The sequence below is a fragment of the Anabas testudineus genome, chromosome 2 (genome assembly GCF_900324465.2).
Source record: "Anabas testudineus chromosome 2, fAnaTes1.2, whole genome shotgun sequence".
Taxonomy (NCBI): domain Eukaryota; kingdom Metazoa; phylum Chordata; class Actinopteri; order Anabantiformes; family Anabantidae; genus Anabas; species Anabas testudineus.
In genome coordinates this window covers 809,936-823,562 of record NC_046611.1, presented here as the reverse complement: position 1 = coordinate 823,562, position 13,627 = coordinate 809,936, and the positions used below count along the sequence as shown (strand labels likewise).

General features: G+C 39.8%; 1 protein-coding gene across 2 annotated transcripts; it reads left to right on the top strand.

Moving 5' to 3' along the window:
- The first annotated feature begins 792 nt into the window (after positions 1-792).
- Positions 793-11,779, top strand: dnajc27 (DnaJ (Hsp40) homolog, subfamily C, member 27). Of its 2 annotated transcripts, XM_026363973.1 has the most exons (7): positions 793-1,187; positions 2,015-2,097; positions 2,236-2,305; positions 2,793-2,957; positions 3,164-3,286; positions 3,383-3,543; positions 9,430-11,779. In XM_026363973.1, exons 1-7 carry the CDS (start codon positions 1,101-1,103, stop codon positions 9,560-9,562), a joined length of 822 nt encoding a protein of 273 aa, XP_026219758.1. In that variant the 5' UTR covers positions 793-1,100; the 3' UTR covers positions 9,563-11,779. The 2 variants fall into 2 exon arrangements, with proteins under 2 accessions (XP_026219758.1, XP_026219759.1); XM_026363974.1 differs by lacking the exon at positions 3,164-3,286.
- Positions 11,780-13,627: the final 1,848 nt, after the last annotated feature.

Here is a 13,627-nt window from a genome sequence, read left to right as displayed (position 1 = left end):
GTCTTTTCAAATTTACATTTTCTTATACTATTTTTCTTTTTTTCATTAGGATAGATTTTGTTGACGCATTTTTAGCATCTGAATTTACACATTAATCATCAGTTGTTTGATTCTGATATTTCCCTGAGAATTTGTGCTATAATGGTTGCATGACATTTATATATTGTAATCATATTTCAGTAATGGTTATGTTTGCTCTGTAAAAGCTATTTTGAACTATAATAAAAATCTATTAACTGGCCTTAACACAGCTCAAGCTGAAATTCTACACATGGATCTTCTGTCACCTGGTGGACAAAAACAAAACAGTTTGAGTATCAATTATATCTTACCGCGCTGTAATTCTTCAGGTATCTGGAAGAACTTCCTTCTTGTTAGGTCGAAATGTTTCACTACTCATGACTAAGAATCTTCACTGACAATTCTTCAGGTAGTGTCAACACTGAACATATAAAGCTAATTTGTAAATTGTATGGTTTTCTTTCTAGAGCCATACATATCACAATTATAACCCCACATTTGTGTAAAATAAAAATGAATGGCTTTTGAAATTAGGGTGTTTTAAGCATCATAACTTTAACACTTTTTAAATTGTAAAATACCAGAAAATGACTTTGAGATGAGGTTAAAATAAATATTAACGTTAGGAGAAGATGGAGCCATGGGCTCAGGTAATCTCTCTTATTCAACCACAGCAGCACCTTGATGTTGTGTTTTATTTGTTCAGACTTCCGTCCACATGTGTTTGTCTGCTTCCTGAAGTGCTTTTATTTTGAAAAGAGTGAGCGGAAAACGTATTAGTTAGCGTTCATGCTATGAGGCTAGAAGGCTCGCTGTGGCTCAGCTGTGTGTTAGAATGGCAGCTGAACCAAAACATTAGCGCTAATGCTAAAATAAAACAATGCGGTGTGTTTAATTAACACTATTACAGCTAATAGGTAGGGGGTCTTGCTAATTACTAGCCCGTTACTAACGGCTAGTTAGCATAGTTAGCTGCGCTGCCAACAACAACAGCCGCATCTGTCAACACTGAATTCCTCCGTCTACTCTTCGGTATCCTGAACAGTTCACTTCAAAAACGGCAACTGAAAAGAAATTCAATGGAGACAAACGCACCGAAAAGACGAGACAATAAGAAATCGCTGCGTGTGAAGGTGATTAGCCTTGGAAATGCCGAGGTTGGAAAGGTAAATGACCACCAGTTTATTTTAGGCTAAACACCATATTGAAGTCTGGTTGGTTTTAGTGTCTAGCTGTGGTAAAGCTTTAAAAAAGCCGCCTTTAAGAGCTAATTACCGATGGATCTGTCTAACTTGATTTAATATGTGTCATCATATTTTATCACAGACATTTGTTGTGCACTTGGTATCATATTGGTGATTTTTTTGGCTCTTAATTGATGCTATTCTTTCTGAAGCCAGACCCCTTATACAAATCAATTATTCTCACGCTTTCCCACTTACTGCACATAGTCCCTACACAGGGCAACATTCACGAATGCTAATTTTGAAAGACTGGCTTATTATGTGAATTCCGGGATGCAGTGATCTTATTAAGTTAAATAATTAATTTCTTATGAACACCAGCTTCTTGCATTGAACCAGCTAAAAGCATCGATGTTGTAACGATGCAATTTCGGTTTTATGGATATTTTTTCTGACAAATGAGTCAAGAGAATGTAGTTACTCTTAAATGATCATATAATACCTTTGTAGTATCCTGTTGATTTAAATTTTTATTTTGAACTCTTCCTTCAGGAGAAAAAGCAACAGCTGATGACTATACACAAGTGAACTAGTTAAAATGTTTTATATATTTTATAATGCAGATATATCAGCTTGGTGGGTTTGCTGAATAATGTATTATGGGAGGGTAATGATCCAAACATAAGAAATTATTGTTTGCCGTTCTTGTATTTTTGCCTATAAGCAATTTGCCTTTAATTTGTTAGATTTATAAAGGGAGTCTGGCGTGAAACATACTGTTAGTCATTGTAGCTTGTTCTCTTTTCTAGAGCTGCATCATCAAACGTTATTGTGAGAAGAGGTTTGTTCCCAAGTATTTGGCCACTATTGGTATTGACTATGGAGTCACCAAGTAAGTATATACTCGGAGTTGCTTTATGTTTTATGTTTTCATATTCTTCACAGAGCATCTTTTATCCTAATCATCGTGTAACAAACATGTTGTATTGTGTATTAGTATGTGTGTTACTGTAGTACTGTGTGTTGTCAGAGTGCAGGTTCGGGACAGAGAAATCAAAGTGAACATCTTCGACATGGCCGGTCATCCTTTCTTCTATGAAGTGAGTCACAGATGTGATTTATTTTTAACCTTTAACCTCAGTACTCAGCTTTATATTAACCTGGGTGATTCTCATTAAATTCAGCATTGTCTGTTTTTTCCACCAGTAAAAACAAGGTGGAAAAATACTGTATTCATACAACCGGGTCAGGAGTCACCAATATGGATGAGTTGTAAGGCTGGAAACCTGCCAGCAGGTGATGCTGTTGAACTAGCTTCTTTCCTGGAAGTTGAGTCATGGCAGCTGGACTTCCTTGTTGTTAGGTTGAAACGTTCTCATCCAAGTAGCTTCTTCAGTCTGAAGAAGTTGGTTAGAGACACAGATTTGTACTCCAGGTTTTGCCATGACTCAGCCTCCAGATAACTTCACCTGGACGACTGAGAATCTTCACCAACAGCTTCTTTCCTCCTTCCCTCCACCTGTTTTCCCGATTCCTCCTCTCATCCTTTGTGCTTTTCTGTGTTTTTCTCTCCGTCTTGTCTGTCAGGTGCGTAATGAGTTTTATAAAGACAGCCAGGGGGTGCTGCTGGTTTACGACGTCGGCCTCAGGGAGAGTTTCGATGCTCTCGACAGTTGGCTGGGGGAGATGAAACAAGAAATGGGCTCTCAGGCCAACATGGACAGCATCGTGTTCGTTGTCTGCGCCAACAAGGTTGGACTCATCAGTTCATCTCCTAGACTTTAAATTCTTTCATGCAGATACTGTAGTTGGTAGATGGTGAAGAGTTCTGATCATGATGGGGCTGAAGACTGAAATGCAGTGATGGGGGGTGGTTTGTACACAGGCTGAGACAGAGTAAATGGAAATGATGGTGTAAAGCAAGAAAAACGGTGAATTTCACTTGTCTGTCTGGGCAGGTGGACCTGACGAAGCGGCGGGTGGTGGACGAGGGGGAGGGACGTCTGTGGGCTGAGTCTCGAGGTTTTCATTACTTTGAGACATCAGCACAAAGTGGAGAGGGCATCAACGAGATGTTTCAGGTTTATATGTCCACACATGCGAAGTCCCACAGTTTTATTAAAAGAAAGAGGTTTGACTGTGTGTGTGTGTGTGTGTGTGTGTGTGTGTCTGCTTAGGCTTTCTTCTCGTCCATCACTGACATGTGTGAGAACGGCGGAAAGCGTCCGGTGTCGGAGGTCAGTGTCGGCTTCACCAAAGAGCAGGCGGACACCATCCGACGCATCCGCAACAGCAAAGACTCCTGGGACATGCTGGGTGTCAAACCTGGTGCCACGCGGTACGTAGACAGTCCTGGGTTCTGTGTTGGTACAGGAACCCCGGCAGCACATTTGGTTTTCTGTGTCCACTTATAATCAGTGAAAATTGAGAAATAACCTCACATCTCAGGATTTACAGCTTTAAGTGCAGCTGATGCTCTGTAGATATTTCTTTATCTTTTTAGTGAATGTTTTAGCTTCAGTATCATATTAATGAACTAAATGCACTTTCCACAAGTCATAATGAGGCTGGTAACTACAAACTAATCCATTCAGACAGTAGCTGAAAACAAACTACATGAAAGTTTAGTAAATAACCAACTATTCTAAGAATCCCTCAAATGTTTCTGTTAAAACTGACTAAAACTATGTTAGGTTATACATAGAAACCGTATATAACTGTAAACAGTTAGAACGAGTTCATGCATTTAACTAAAAACCAATTATACATGTAACTGCAAACAGATGGATGTGTTAAAGGAAACTCAAAACGATTTGTGCACAACGCAAAGCAAATTCTGCAAATTCAATTCAATTCAATTCAATTTTATTTGTAGAGCGCTTTTTACAATTGACATTTTCACAAAGCAGCTTTACACAACCAAAGAACAGTACATGAACAGTGTATGTGTATGAGTCATAATAATGTGATTGTCCCTGATGAGCAAGCCGAGGGCGAAAGTGGCAAGAAAAAACTCCCTGAGAAGGCAACAGGAAGAAACCTTGAGAGGAACCAGACTCAACAGGGAACCCATCCTCATATGGGTGATTACATGCTGTGTAGGCAGCAGGCAGTCCAGTATAACAGTTAATGTCTTTAAGTTAATATGGAGTCCAGTTAGTTAATTGCAGGCAGACTTGTTCCATTCCTTGACTATCGAGCGTTGAGTCGAGACCTCCAAGAAACAGCTTCCGACGTCCGCCGAGGCCAGGACCGACATCATAGTAGCTTGTGACCAATCCAGTCTCCAAACGCATCCCAAAGGGCAAACGGTGGATCAAGGCGACGAGATCTCCAGCCAGAAGTTGGGCATCAGGACGAGTCAGACAGGTCCAGAGGGCAAAGGGTGGAATGACGTGTAGCTCGACAGAGAGACAGGAAGAGGGAAATAGAGAGGGAGAGGGACAGAGAGAGAAGAGGAGAGATTGCAGTTAGTTGTATTCACAGTCAGATAAAGTTTGAGGTGAATGTATATGTAGTGTAGTGCAGCAGGGACTCCGGCAGGACTAATTATGACAGCCTAACTAAAAGGGTGGGTTCAGAAGGAAACACAGAGATGAGGGCGCACTGGGATGTAGAGCAACCAAACACTTCACCATCAACAAACCCGAGTGATCAGTGAGAGTTGGGAAGACAGCATCTAAACATACCAGTTCACCATAATGCTCTACGTCCATGAGTCCTACCCAGATCTATTTACTCAAATGCTTGACTAAATAAATAGGTTTTCAGCCTAGACTTAAACACTGAGACTGTGTCTGAGTCCCGAACGCTATTTGGAAGGCTATTCCATAACTTTGGGGCTTTGTAAGAAAAAGCTCTGCCCCCAGCTGTAGTTTTTAGGATACGAGGCACTGACAGGTAGCCAGCATCCTTTGATCGAAGTAGGCGTGGTGGATCATAAGACACTAGCAGTTCACTTAGATACTGTGGCGCAAGAGCATTTAATGCTTTAAATGTCAAAAGTAGTATTTTAAAATCAATGCGAAATTTCACGGGGAGCCAATGAAGTGTAGGTAAGATAGGCGTGATGTGCTCGTATCTTCTGGTTCGAGTGAGGACTCTCGCTGCTGCATTCTGAACTAACTGAAGCTTGTTTATGCACCTGGTTGAACAGCCAGACAGTAAGGCATTACAGTAGTCCAACCTAGAGGTGATGAAAGCATGGACTAATTTTTCTGCATCATTTAGTGACAAAATATTCCTTATCTTGGCAATATTTCTGAGGTGAAAGAAAGCTGTCCTGGTGATATTATCTACATGAGCTTCAAATGAAAGACTGGAATCTAGAATCACACCAAGGTCTTTGACTGTTGCACTAGATGTAACGGAAAGGCCATCTAGAGTTACGGTGTGGTCTAACATCTTGCTTCTAGCTGCAGATGATCCTATAACTAGTACTTCTGTCTTATCAGGATTTAGCAGAAGGAAGTTAATTAGCATCCAGTCTCGTATATCCTTTACACATTGCTCAACTTTATTAAGCTGTTTTATCTCATCTGGTTTTGATGAAACATATAACTGTGTGTCGTCAGCATAACAATGAAAGTTAATACCATGTTTACGGATAATGTAGCCCAGAGGAAGCATGTAGAGGGAAAAAAGCAGTGGGCCTAAAACTGAACCCTGTGGAACACCAAACTCCACTGGAGAGCATGTGGAGTAATCGCCATTTAGATCTACATACTGATAACGATCAGTCAAATAGGACCTAAGCCAGGAGAGGGCCGTTCCCCTAATTCCAACATCATTTTCTAGTCTGTGAAGGAGAATACTATGGTCAATGGTGTCGAAAGCTGCACTGAGATCGAGTAGCACAAGCATAGAGACACTACCCTGATCAGAGGCCAATAGGAGGTCATTTACTACTTTAACAAGGGCCGTCTCTGTGCTGTGATGAGGCCTAAATCCTGACTGATAGAGTTCGTGTATGTTATTTCTATGAAGATACGAGGATAGCTGCCCAGCTACTATCTTTTCGAGAATCTTAGAGATAAAGGGGAGGTTTGATATCGGCCTGTAATTTGACAGCTGACAAGGGTCGAGATCAGGTTTCTTGATTAGCGGTTTAATAACTGCTAATTTAAAACACTTTGGGACATACCCACAGCTGAGTGAGGAATTTATGATTGTCAGCAGGGGTTCTATTATTTCTGGCACTATCTGTTTTAGAAAGTGTGTCGGTATAGGGTCGAATGTACAGGTTGAAGATTTTGCAGAAGAGATTAGTGAAATTAGTTCATTCTCTTCAAGGGGAGTAAAGTAATCTAGGTACTGATCTGCTGAGGTTAGCTCGTCACCTGCGTCAACTAAATTGTCTGGTTTTAAAGCTTGAATTTTCTGCCTTATATTTACAATTTTGTTATTGAAAAAGTTCATGAAGTCCTCACTACTGCACAACGTTGTTGTGGAGATATCTGCAGTGGTTTTCTTTCTAGTTAATTTGGCTACTGTATTAAATAAAAATCTAGGGTTGTTTTTGTTGTTTTCTATAAGAGTGGAGAGATACGTTGATCTAGCTGCACTAAGAGCTTTTTTATAGTTCAGGATGCTCTCCTTCCACGCTATCTGAAATACTGACAATTTAGTTTGGCACCATTTACGTTCTAACTTTCGAGTAGTCTGTTTTAAGGCGCGTGTGTCATCGTTATACCAAGGAGCAAGTTTCTTATCTCTGATGACTTTTCTTTTAACTGGAGCTACTTTATCTAAGGTATAACGTAATGACGACTCGAGATATTCAGTCGGCTGGTCTAGTTCTGTGGTGTCAGACGGTGATCCGATCAAAGTTGATAACTCTGGAAGATTACTAATAAAGCTCTGTGCGGTAGTTGATGTAAATGTACGTTTAATGCGATAGCGCGGCGCTGAGTATACATTGTTAATATGACACACTGTAGTTGAAACAAGATAGTGGTCTGAGATAACTTCAGACAGTGGGAGCGTAAGTAAATTTCTTATACTTAAACCGAAGGATATTATTAAATCTAAGGTGTGACCCGCTTTATGAGTGGGTCCTACTACACACTGATCTACTCCTAGCGAGTCCAATATGGACATAAATGCTGTTCTCAGAGGGTCTTCTGGATTCTCAAAGTGAACATTAAAATCTCCAGCAATTAACGCTTTGTCTACAGAAACAACTAGGTTAGAAAGGAAATCTGCAAATTCACAAAGAAATTCAGAGTAGGGCCCTGGGGGTCTGTAAATGATAATTAGCGGGATCGGCTGAGCAGACTTTATATTTGTATCTATACTTGTTATGTTACTATAAAGACATTCAAAAGCTTTAAATTTGTGTACATGCTTTTGTACGATAGTCAGTTTATCATTATAAATAACTGCAACACCTCCTCCTCTACCAGTCAGACGAGGCTGGTGAATGTAGCTGTATCCAGGAGGAGTTGCTTCATTTAAAGCTACATACTCGTCCTGTTTAATCCAGGTTTCTGTTAAACAGAGTATATCAAACTCCTGATCTGTGATAGTTTCATTAACAGTAAGAGCTTTAGATGTAAGAGATCTAATATTTAACAATCCTAACTTCAGATCAGAGGTGCTGGCTGCACAATCAGTGTGCTCTGAATTTGAGGTCTGTATGTTAATTAAATTATTAAAACATACTTTCTGGGTTTTTCTAGCTTTTTGTTTAGCTCGAGGAACAGACACAGTCTCAATATGTTGAACCCTGAGTGACGACTCTGTGCAGCTAGCAGACGGTTGGTTTAGCCTGTTTGTCTGCTCCCTGGCCTGGACTCTGGGTAGTCAGCGACTAGCTAGGCCTGATCTTAGACTATGAGCTATACTGCAAGAAATGAGAGCAGCACCTTCCCGAGTGGGATGGACACCGTCCCGCCCTAACAGGCCAGGTTTGCCCTCAAAGGTCCTCCAATTATCTATGAAGCCCACGTTGTTTTCGGAGCACCACCTGGACATCCAGCGGTTCAGCGACCATAACCTGCTGTAGGTTATGTCACCTCGTCTCATTGGGAGGGGGCCAGAGAAGATTACCACTTCGGACATCGCCTTCGCTAATTTAAACACCTCTTTAAAGTTATTCTTGGTAACCTCAGACTGACGAAGGCGTATATCGTTAGCTCCAGCATGTACCACTATCTTTGAAAAGCTATGCTGTCCTAAGGCCCTAAGATTGCCTTCAATGTCCGGTACCCTGGCCCCCGGGATACACCTGACCACAGCCGCTGGAGCCCCTAAAGGTCTGGCTAGTTTCACGTGTCTCATGATCGAGTCTCCTATGACCAGAGTTCTTCCAGGTTTCTCAGCGGGTGAATCACTGAGGGGGGCAAACCTGTTAGACACGTGAAGCGCGGGGGAGGTGTGCTCCGGTGGGCTAGCTTTAGCCTTAGCTTTAGCTTTAGCCTTAGCTTTGGCCTTAGCTTTAGCCTTAGCTTTGGCCTTAGCTTTAGCTTTAGCCTTAGCTTTAGCCTTAGCTTTGGCCTTAGCTTTAGCTTTAGCCTTAGCTTTAGCCTTAGCCTTAGCTTTAGCTTTAGCTTTAGCCTTAGCCTTAGCTTTGGCTGATCGAGTATGCCGCCGAGTCGTCACCCACTCGCCCCGCTGTGAGGGCTCTAATGCCGGAGTCGGGGACTGGCTATCTCCGCCCGCGGCACCCAGACTGTCTGCTACAGAAATAACACTACTGTCACTCTCTAAAGTCTGGATGCGCTCCTCTAACGCTGATATCTTCTCCGTCAGAGTGCTAACTAGCACACACCTGTCACAGGTGGAAGACGGTCTAAACATCCTGCACTCCACACACTGAACAAGCTGAATATTAATCATCTTTAACGAACCTGAGTTGGAGAAATGTTGTAGAAATGTTGTGTAGAGTTTAAAAATCCCGCTGTTGCTCTCAGACGAAAAAACACGCGCGGAAAAAGTTAAAACAAGCTGTGTATTTAACTAAAAATTAATTTAATGTCAATTAGTTACTGATATAAAGAACAAAACAGAAAATAAGCTATATAGTAGAGAAGCAGACTAAACTAAACACAACATATGCTAAACAAATAGTTTGCATATGATTAAAACTACATTTATTTATATAACTTAAAATTAAGTTTGAATAGCAGAAAATAAAAATCTAAAATTGTCATTTATATTTACAGTGGTTATCTCATCATTTTGAGTTTATTGATTAGTTCATATATTTTTTGTGACATTGCAGGGAGGAGGTAAACAAGGCCTACAGGAAGCTCGCAGTCCTGCTGCACCCAGATAAATGCGTCGCCCCTGGGAGCGAAGACGCCTTCAAAGCTGTGGTGAACGCCCGCACCTCACTGCTGAAGAACATTAAATAACACACACACACACCTATAACCTCTCATAGAGATCGGACCTCTTGTCACTCAGACATGGACTGAAACACACACTGAAGCAGTGTTTATTTATTGGTTTATTTATTCAGCGTAAAGGTGGTGTGTGCCATGTTGCTTGCCACAGTGCTGTATGCTGGTTTTAACTTATTTACTACATTTTATCTCTAGATTACTGCGCGCGTGTGTGTGTGTGTGTGTGTGTGTGTGTGTGTGTGTGTGTGTGTGTGTGAGAGAGAGAGAGTAAGTGTTAGAACATAGAGGATGATGAGGGCCAGGCGAGTTAAAGTGAAATTCTGTTCTAGGAAGTCCAAATCTGAGATGAGCAGCTCGGATCTGAGATAAAAGTCAAACAGTTTTGAAAATGTCAAAACTAAAATTAGAATTCTGAGAAAATAAATTGTAATTAGTAAAAGAAATATTGACGAGTCCAGAGGAAGAAGTTGTGATTGTAGGTGGTACAGTGTTTAGTTTCTCCTGGCCTTTGTTATTGTCTTTACAGCCAGATCAACATCTTCCTTCTTGTATTTATGACATCGACAGAGTGATGGGTCAAGGGTCAGTGTTTACCTGATTTCACACCATCTGTGTGTTACTAAAAATAAACAAATCCAGGTTCAAACTAGTGAAATGAAAAAAGGACCTGTTACAGACTAATTTAGTTCCTAAAGCTACTTGATACTATGTGTGTGTAGCAGTGCACACACACTCCTTCACAAATCGATTTTTGAAGCCTGGCTGCCTAATTGTCATAAAATGCATGGAAAATGCATGTTTAATATTACAAATCCTCTGTGGGGCCAAAGTTCCAACGCTCGTCACCCTAAGTCTGCAGCTGCAGCCACTCAGAAGACGATGACGATGCTTGGTGCAGCTCATTGAATGCCTCACCAAAACGACAACGTTTGGTTTACTACTAGTTAACTACGGTTAGCAGCTGTTTACGGGGGTTAGCATTGCATGCGTTCAGCTGTTTCTTCAAAACTTCTCCCACCAGCTTCCTCATTTGTTTCCTTACGTTATTCATTTCTTTGCATATCCTGTTAAAATGTGCATTATCTCACTTTAGATCTCAGTCAGTTCCCATAAACGACAAATGCATTTTTATTTATTGATTTAAACTGTAACTGTTCCCTCAAGTGTTCCCTCAGAATTCAGATTCTTAATCGGTTCCCTGAAATAGGGAATTTATTTATTTCCTCAATTTTTTTAATGTATTCCCTTCAGTGAATATTAAGTTTATTATTTCAAACTTGGATTTTTAATTGTTCCAAAAGCTGCCAGTGTGTGGCAACTAATTCTTCTTCGTCACTTTGCTCCATTGTTTTTCTAATTGGTTTCCTGAGAGGATTAAATTATGTTCTTAGATTATTATTATTATTATTTATGTATTTATTTTTCACATTTAAAAAATGTCTTTCTGTAACTTACTAACTTGTTCCCTTTAGTGACACATCTGCTCGTTTGTACTGCCTCTTGTGTCCCATAGTACTGTTATTTCTATATTTTTAAGTCACATAATGCCTTAAGTGACTTAATTTATATCTTCAAATTGTCCTGTCTGTTCAGCTGAAGCTATATTTACTTCTGTTAAATCGCTGACTGTTCCCTAAAGTGATTCATTTCAGGTTCCACTTGCCAAATTGTTCTTGTCCATTCCAAAACGCAAACTTGTGCCCTGCCAAACTGTTTTCGCAAATTGGAAAATGTCTGCCTTCAGATGTAACAAGCTGTCTAAAAATGGAAAAAAATGGAAAATAAAATAGAAAAAAAAAATGTAATTTGTTTATTCAAATTGCAAATCTTCCATAAAAAGTGGTTTGTCTGGGTCCCTGAAGGTTTTATAAATGTAGCCTTATATTTCTTTTATGTTGCGAAGTGGAAAAATATGATTTCAATTTATATATTACTTTTACTATTACTATTGGTTCCCTTTAATTACTCATTAGCTCCACAAACAAAAGGGAGATTTACTAATTAGCCTAGAGAGAGAATCACTGCATGGATCTCACAATCCAGGTGTCTTTGTCTGATGATGAGATGCTGAAGGACTAAAATATAGAATTTTGTCCATATATCAACATTTTATCACAACTCTGACAGAAACTGAAGAGTTTAAAAAGAACTGACAGCATGGATATGTTATAGGTTTCTATTTTTACATATTTGTATCCATGGGAATGAATAAACGTGTGCACTTGTCGTTTCAACGTGATTTTTATTAAATGTAAAAAAAGCTTTTTTTGATCAATTGACAGAATCTGAGATTTGACTGTTAGCATCTTTTTGAAAATGTTTTCGACTCTTATTCATGTCTTCAAAGTTACAGTAGCATGGTTAGCACTCACGTTTTGTTAATATAATAATATTAATATGCTGTTAATTCATCTTAACAAAGTTTTTATTCAGTTTGCATTTTAAAAAGATTAATTAACTCGTTAAATGAAAAGCAAAAAACAAAACAACATAATCAAGATAATGATGAAATGAAGAAATATGAAATTTAAGAAAAGGGGGAATAAGTTAATTTAAGTCAATAAGAAAATACAACATGGTCTGTAATTTTTCAAATATTGTTTAAATATTGTTCATATTATTTGGTCCTACTTATTCTTTATAGGTAGGACGTAATGAATTCTAATAAAAGTGGAACACGGTGTGTTTTGGATTAAACACGTTCACCAATCACATATAGAACAAATGTAAACCTGTTTAGTCTCTTTGCATATTAGCTTGTTCTTTGTTATACAACCGTGTTATTTATTTTGTATGATGAACATTTTAAAGTTCACATGGTTTAAAACATCAGACGCACCGGACTAAAAGATAGAATAGATGTTGTGTGTTTGAGAAACGCATGACGGTTTAAAGTTAACACGTTATTTTGTCACAGATTGAACTCTGTACCTCATGACTCTGACTTCGGTCATCTGATGAGTTGTTTCCTGTTGCCTCAGATCCTCTTTAAGCTCATCTTCACAAAAAGAAAGGGAGACAAATTCATTCTAAATGAAGCCACATCAGTGCGGCTGCAGCTGTAGAGTCACATGTCGACTTCTCGAGTGTCTCACTGTCTTCTTATTTGTGCACATTCTCCTGGATTGTTTTTGCAATAATAAATAGACTAAAATCATTTCTCTGACTATGTACCGTATGTTTGTTCTCTCCTACATCTTCTGTGGAGCAGTTTGAGGGTTAAACCAGCACGTTTTTGCTTTTAGAAATGGGAACGTTTCTGTACGTTGTATGTTGGGATGGAGTGGGATAGTTCTTATAAAGAGGGGATGTTCAGCTGAGCACATTTGTTGTAAAGATTCAAGATTCAAAAAACTTTATTAATCCCAGAGGGAACTTGTTTTGCCTCATTACAGTTGTTCTCAACACAGACAGGAAGAAAAGGAACCACAACCAGGAAAGATCAACATAAATACACAATAACATCAATACAGAAAAACTCAATATATGTACAGAATATGTAAAATATGTAACATGGATGAATCAAACTGGGTCAACATTTATAACCTATTGTGGATTGACGGCAAGTATACAACACAAATATCATTTCCCCCACCCCTTACAGAGGGGGGAGGAATTGTACAGATTGATGGCCACAGGTAGAAAGGATCTCCTGTGGTTCTCTGTGGACTTCATGTTAATAAATCTTTGGCTCAACATGCTCCTCTGTCCAACCAACACACTGTGCAGTGGGTGGGAGGGGTTGTCCAGGATTGAGAGGAGTTTGGACAGCATCCTCCTCTCAACTACAACATGTAGAGGGTCCAGCTCCACCCCCAGAACAGAGCCAGCCCTCCTAATCAGTTTGTTTAGTCTGTTAGTGTCTGCCACCTTCATGTTGCTGCCCCAGCAGACCACAGCATAGAAGATGACACTGGAACCACAGACTCATAAAACATCCTCAGCATGGTGCTGCAGACGTTGAAGGACCTGAGTCTCCTCAGGAAGTACATCCAGCTCTGAGCCTTTCTGTACAATGCTGATGAGTTTTTGGTCCAGTCCAGTTTGTTGTCCAAGTACACTCCCAGGTATTTG

Coding starts and splice junctions, on each gene's coding strand:
- dnajc27 (XM_026363973.1), top strand. CDS start 1,101: ATGGAGACAAACGCACCGAAAAGACGAGACAATAAGAAATCGCTGCGT. Junction 1,188..2,014: donor GAAATGCCGAGGTTGGAAAG/GTAAATGACCAC, acceptor TCTCTTTTCTAG/AGCTGCATCATCAAACGTTA. Junction 2,306..2,792: donor GTCATCCTTTCTTCTATGAA/GTGAGTCACAGA, acceptor CTTGTCTGTCAG/GTGCGTAATGAGTTTTATAA.